Source organism: Grampus griseus (genome assembly GCF_964374135.1).
Source record: "Grampus griseus genome assembly, chromosome: X".
Taxonomy (NCBI): domain Eukaryota; kingdom Metazoa; phylum Chordata; class Mammalia; order Artiodactyla; family Delphinidae; genus Grampus; species Grampus griseus.
In genome coordinates, this window is record NC_138999.1 from 26,175,886 (window position 1) to 26,181,924 (window position 6,039).

At 52.2% G+C, this 6,039-nt stretch overlaps 1 protein-coding gene across 1 annotated transcript; it reads left to right on the forward strand.

Annotated features, from left to right (window-relative positions):
* Positions 1–2,230: 2,230 nt before the first annotated feature.
* LOC309839823 (melanoma-associated antigen B1-like) lies at positions 2,231–3,277 on the forward strand (the record flags this gene model as incomplete). The annotated part of the gene is made up of 1 exon (XM_082681748.1): positions 2,231–3,277. The coding sequence occupies one exon, from the start codon at positions 2,231–2,233 to the stop codon at positions 3,275–3,277; it is 1,047 nt and encodes a 348-aa protein (XP_082537874.1).
* Between the last annotated feature and the right edge of the window lie 2,762 nt (positions 3,278–6,039).

Consider the following 6,039-nt stretch of genomic DNA (forward strand, 5'->3'; position numbering starts at 1 on the left):
CCCCAGAACAGAGGAGACCCCACAAAGTGCCACCTCTGCCTTCACCCTGGGAAGCCAGGTTTAGAGCTCTCAGGCTGAATTGCCCTCTCAGTTCCTCCAAGGGTGGTCTCAGGGACGTCAGGGTTTGGGTCTAATGGGAGAGGCCTCATTCAACATAGGGAAGAAGCCTGGTTCCTAACGAGAGTCAAGGTGGTAACACTGAGTGAACATGAGGGAGCCCCACCCAGAAAGAAGTGAACCACATAGAATCTCATCCCTACTCTCAGACCTGGGAGGGAGACTCAAGCATGGTGACCTGATGAATATCACTCATGTTTTCCCGGACCATGGCAGGGAGGTGAGGAACCTCCTTGATGGGAGTATGGGCTCAGGTGAGCAGCCGGAGGATTTCCAGGTAATCCCAGGATCCAAGGAGAGGACCCTGAGAATTGAGGGGACCACCTACACCACAATAGTGAGGGCCACAGAATCTCTTCCTGCCTGTCAGCATTGCAAGTCCACACACAGTTGTAGCTAGAGAGACAAGAAAATTTTCTTTCTAGCGGGTCTCGGGGAGTTGGGGGCCTTAGTGTGAGGGGATAGACGTCAAGTCAAGACACAGAGGATGTCCAAGTCCTGCTGTGCGTCAGGGTGAGGACACTGAGGGATGATGTAGGTGCAGACCCACCCAAAGCAGTGGGGGCCCACAAACTCCCACACCCCTCAGCCCTGGGAAACCCCAGGTAGAGGTAGCCTGATGTGTCACCCCTCACTTCGGGCCCCAGGGACCCAGGCAGATGTGGGCCTTGATCTGAGGCCAGAAGACTCAGGTGGGCTGAGGGAGGAGCGTAGATGCCGTCTGAGTGAGGGCGAAAGAGGCCAACGATGCCGCAACAGTGGGGTCCCGCGGAGTCCAGCCCCTGCTACCAACCCAGGGAGGGCATGGACGGGGATGACTGGCAGTGACTCACCCTTTCTTTCATCTTGGGGATCTCAGGAAGGTGAGAATCTTAATGTAATGCAAGCGAACTCAGATCAGCAGAGGGAGGATTTCCGGGATTTGCCAGGACTTACGGAGACGATGCTGAGGACTGTGGGGGGAAGTCCACCCCGTGCCAGCGGGGACCGCGCAGAGTCCCTTTCCATTGTCATTCCTAGAGGCGCCCCCGGGCACAGATGTGAGGCAGAAGTGCCCATCAGTTCCCCACTCGGAACTCACAGGGAAGTCAGCATCTTGGTGTGATGGGTCAGCAGAGGGAGGAACCGTAGACCCTCCCCTGAGTGAGAAATGGGGACCGTGAGGGAGGACCACACGTTATAGGGCCTCAGCCTGCCTGCTGCAGCTTTCAGCCTCTGGAGACTAGGGGCGCTGTGGCCAGGTAAGGCCATCCTCACTTCCACTGTTCGGTCTCAGGGAGCTGTGGGCCGTACTGTGAGGAAATGTCCTCAAGTCAAGAGAGAAAGGAGCCCCCAGATCCTCCCAGGAGACCCAGTGGGGACTGTGAATGACGACTGAAGGTAGCACACCCCCCTTCCACCGAATCAAAGGCATAATAAAGAGTCCTGCCCAGGCCTCTGCTCAGCCCTTGAAGGCCCGGAGCATGGTTGTCAGGCGGAGGCTCCTCATTTCTTTGTATCATTTCTAAGGGAGACGAGATCCTTCGTCTGAAGGTGCCGCACCAGGGGCAGCAGGAGGGGTCCCAGACCCTTGGTATCGACAAGATGAGGACGCTGAATGGTTGAGGAGCAACGAGTTCAGGACAGAGCAGGCCCCACTCAACTGTCAGCGCTGTGCACCCCGACAGTGTCCATGACTCAGTTCCTTCTCGTGGGCCCCAGGGAGCTCTGAGGTGTCACCTTTAGAGCAGCACAGGAAAGAGGTCCCGGCCCTACCAAGAGTCGATGTGACAATCCTGTTTGTGAACGAAAGGGACCCTTGGAACCCAGAGAGGGCCTACCCTACCAGGATCTGTGGTCACCGCCGTCAGCCACAGGCAGGGCTGGCAGGCTGTAGCCTGAGGCTCACTCACTCTCGCTTCTTACCCTGGGTTCTCGGGACAGGCTGACCAAGAACAAGAGCCTAGTGGTTCCTAGAGCAGTGCCCTCAAGGAAACGTGCAGAGCGGCCTTCTTCAAGTCAGGGTGGGACCTCCCTGCTGAAGGTGCTCACACCCTCTCACCTTCCCTCCTCCAGGTTCCAGCATCACCTGCTCTCCTGCCCACTCCCCCGCTTGCTGTCCCTGCCCATAGTCATGCCTCGGGGGCAGAAGAGTAAGCTCCGTGCCCGTGAGAAGCGCCACCAGGCCCGGAGGGAGACCCAGAATCACGGGGGTGCTCAGGCCACTGCAGCACAGAGAGAAGAGTCGCCCTCGTGCCCCTCTTCTCCTTCTCAGGGTACTCCCCCGAGCTCCCCTGCTGCTGGCACTCGCCAGGAGCCTCAGGGAGCCCCAGCCACTAGCTCTCGTGCTGCAGGGGTTTCAGGCCCAGGATCTGATGTGCGCGCCAAGGGCCCGGTTCAAGCAAGGAAAAATTCCTCCCGCGCCTCAGCCTCTGGTGAGAGCTTTCAGAGAGATCCTCTAATCAAGAAGGTGGGAATGTTGATAGAATTCCTGCTGGAGAAGTATACAATGGAAGAGCCCATTATAAAGGCAGACTTGCTGAAGCTTGTGAACAAAAGGTACAAGGGGAAGTTCCCTGAGATCCTCAGGAGAGCTGCTGAGTGCGTTCACCTGATCTTTGGTCTTGAGTTGAAGGAAGTCAAGCCGGGTGGTGATTCCTATACCCTTGGCAGCAAGCTACATGTCAGCGATGATGGGCGTCAGAGCAGTGGCGGGCGGTTTCAGAAGAATGGGCTTCTGATGCTTCTCCTCGGTGTGATCTTCTTGCGTGGCGACCGCGCCTCTGAGGAGGAGATCTGGAAATACCTGAATGTTTTGGGTGTTTATGTTGGAAGGTGTCACATAATCTTTGGGGAGCCCAGGAAGCTTATCACAGAAGATCTGGTGCAGGAAAAGTACCTGGTGTGTCGTCAGGTGTGCGACAGCGATCCCCCGCGCTATGAGTTCCTGTGGGGCCGGAGAGCCCGTGCTGAAACCACCAAGATGGAAGTCCTGGAGTTTGTAGCCAGGGTCACTGGTACCGTCCCCAGTGCCTTTCCAGCCCATTATGAAAAGGCTTTGAGAGATGAGGAAGAGAGAGCCCAAGCCCGAGCCCGAGCCCGAGCCGCAGCCAGGGCTGGTACTCGAGTCAAGGCCAGTGCGCCTTCCAAGGTCATGTCTAGCAGTTCCTCCCACCCTTAGTGAGGTCTGAGGCAGCTTCTTCACTTTGTGTTTGACCAACGCTGCCAACCTTTTCAGTAGTGAGAGGCTAAGCTGGGGCTGGAAAGATCATAATATATATCTTCTTTGTGTTCCTGTTTTACACTAGTATCTTTCAAATGTTGTTTCTTTCACTAGAATGTTTCTTTAGATTCAGAATCCAAGTTTATAAATGACATGGATCACATATTTGTTGTTGTTTATCAGGTTTAAGCGTAAGAGTTTAGGTACTGTGTAGTACGATGTGAAAACTCCTTGCATGTTTCTGGGGTTCTGGACTGAGATAATATGGCTTTGGAATAGGAATTTTCTTGGGAATGTGAAAGAATGCTGTGGTTTTAAAATGAAAAGCAAAGTAAAGTTTAGTCAAATTTTGGTTTGTCTTATTCACCTTTGTCTTTCTCTTTGTAAAATTCAAAGATATACACCTAGATGTCCTTAGCTTATTCAAGAATGCCGACAAAATTGGATAGTAATAAGTTACATTCCTCACTCAGTGCCTCATTGATTCCCATCTGTAATTGAGCATCTGCTCTTTGGAAGGTTCTGTGCTGGTAGTGATGATGCTAAGATAAAAAAGACCCTGCACTTGCCTGTAGATGTTGAGAGTATAAGAGCAGCTATTATATAAGGAAGGTGGTGTGATGGAAAAACCCAGTGAGGATGGTGGGGAGAGAGTCCAGATGAGAGCAGTGAAGTATAAATTCTCTTAGCCAGAACACTTTGAGGTTTGGTTATTTTGCAAATCCCTCCTTGGGAGGTAATTTTAAGTTGGCTGCATGGTGGGCTAGATGAGGCTGTGATAATGGTGAGCAGGGGTCCAATGCTTTTGCCCCGGTGCAGGTGAACACGGTGCCCAAACAAACCAGGTGTTTTATGCAGATTGTCTCCTTTGTGGTGGGATGCTGAGAAGCCCCTGTGCTGGCACTCTGTGCCCTGGGCTGGAGGAGCCCCAGCCCGCTCCATTAATTAGTTATCGGGTTTTTTTAATTGGAGTATAATTGCTTTACAATGTTGTGTTTCTGCTGTGCAACGAAGTGAATCATCTACACGTATACATATATCCCCTCCCTGCAGGACTTCCCCCCACCCATCTAGGTGGTCACAGAGCACCAAGCTGAGCTCCCTGTGCTGTACAGCAGGTTCCCACTAGCTGTCTATTTGACACATGGTAGTGTACATAGGTCAATCCTAATCTCCCAATTCATGCCACCCCCCCTTCCCCCGTGTCCACATGTCCGTACTCTATGTCTGCGTCTCTGTTCCTGCCCTGCAAAGAGGTTCAACTGTACCAGTTATCTAGATTCCACATATATGCGTTAATATATGAGATTTGTTTGTCTTGAGTGTAATCTGGCAGAACTCCTAAATGGGCCCAGATTTTGGTGGTGATGAAACACATGAAAATCAGGGGGGTTTTGGAAGGCAGGGGAATTATTGGTCCTTGACACAAATTCTATAAGGTTTGATTTGCATCCTGGTGGAACCCCTGCCTCCACAAATGAAACAACATATTCTCTGATAGGGAAAATGTACTCAGGGTTACTTGCTAAGGAGCACTTTGGTTAATTCATCTTTCTTTGTCCTAGAGGCCCGCATAGTCTCTGACATCTCCTGGATAAAATGAAAAATTCCTAGAGATGAGGGTATCTCTAGGACAGAGAAGACCAGTCTCTTCTGGTATGAAAATAAGCATCATAATAACTGCCATGCATGAAAGACCCAGACATCGCCAGCCACTGTGCCAGGTGCTTTACATATATCACATATGTTCCGACAGTTCTATAAGATGAGGCTTATCAAACCCACTTGGCAGACAAAGAACTTGCAGTATTCTCCGGACTGGTAAAGTGACAGAACCGGGAGTACAGCCCGGTCTGAATTCCTCCAGAGCCCATACTGTTCCACTCCTCCCAGCCTGAGGCAGCCCTTCTGTCTCTTAATCCATTTCTCCTCTCACTGCTCCATGACGTCTCTCAGGCAATAAGAAAGAGGAACTTGTAGCCAAAATATTAAAAGCAGGCCTAAAGAAGGAAGGTGAACATGAGAATCAGACACCATTTGGGGATTGTCTGTGGGCTTCTTTTACCTAGGATCCTCCTGCCCCTCGCCCCAGGCTTCCCTGAGAGCTGATTGCCCCGGTCCCAGCACGGGGGTCCAGTCCCAGCACTTTGCGGCATCACAGCGCCCTGCCCCTGGGTCTTCCCCAGTGTGCCCTCGTGTCCAGACTGGAAGCTGACCTGCTGGCCAGCTCTTCTCTGCATCTTCCTCTGGAGGCTGCACTCAGCTCCCGGAGGAACGGACAGCCCATATGCCCTGCCCTCCCCTGACTCGGAGCATCCCGACTCCCCGCAGATCCCGTTCGTCACCGTGGACCCCTGGGACAGCAGCTGCCCTTTCCATGTATCTGTTCACTTCAGACAGTGACGTTTACACACCTCCTCATCCCCACTGGGTGCTTCCACCACATTCTCAGTGTTTGCAAACCTGCTGGTGACGAGACTCTGATTTGGTATGGACTCTACAGGGCCTTGGCTTATAACCCCAAGGCTAGGGAGGCCTTGTTTGAAACAACGTGATATTTGCAGTAGGATTTTAATGAAGTGTCTTCTTTGAATCTGGCCACTGAATCCATACACTGATGAGTGAACTTAATTAAGGGGTCCAAAACCAAAGCCTTCTTCCTAAGTGGTAAAGGAGGAGGGACCAAGGAAATCACTGTGTAAACAAACATCTGCTGAGGC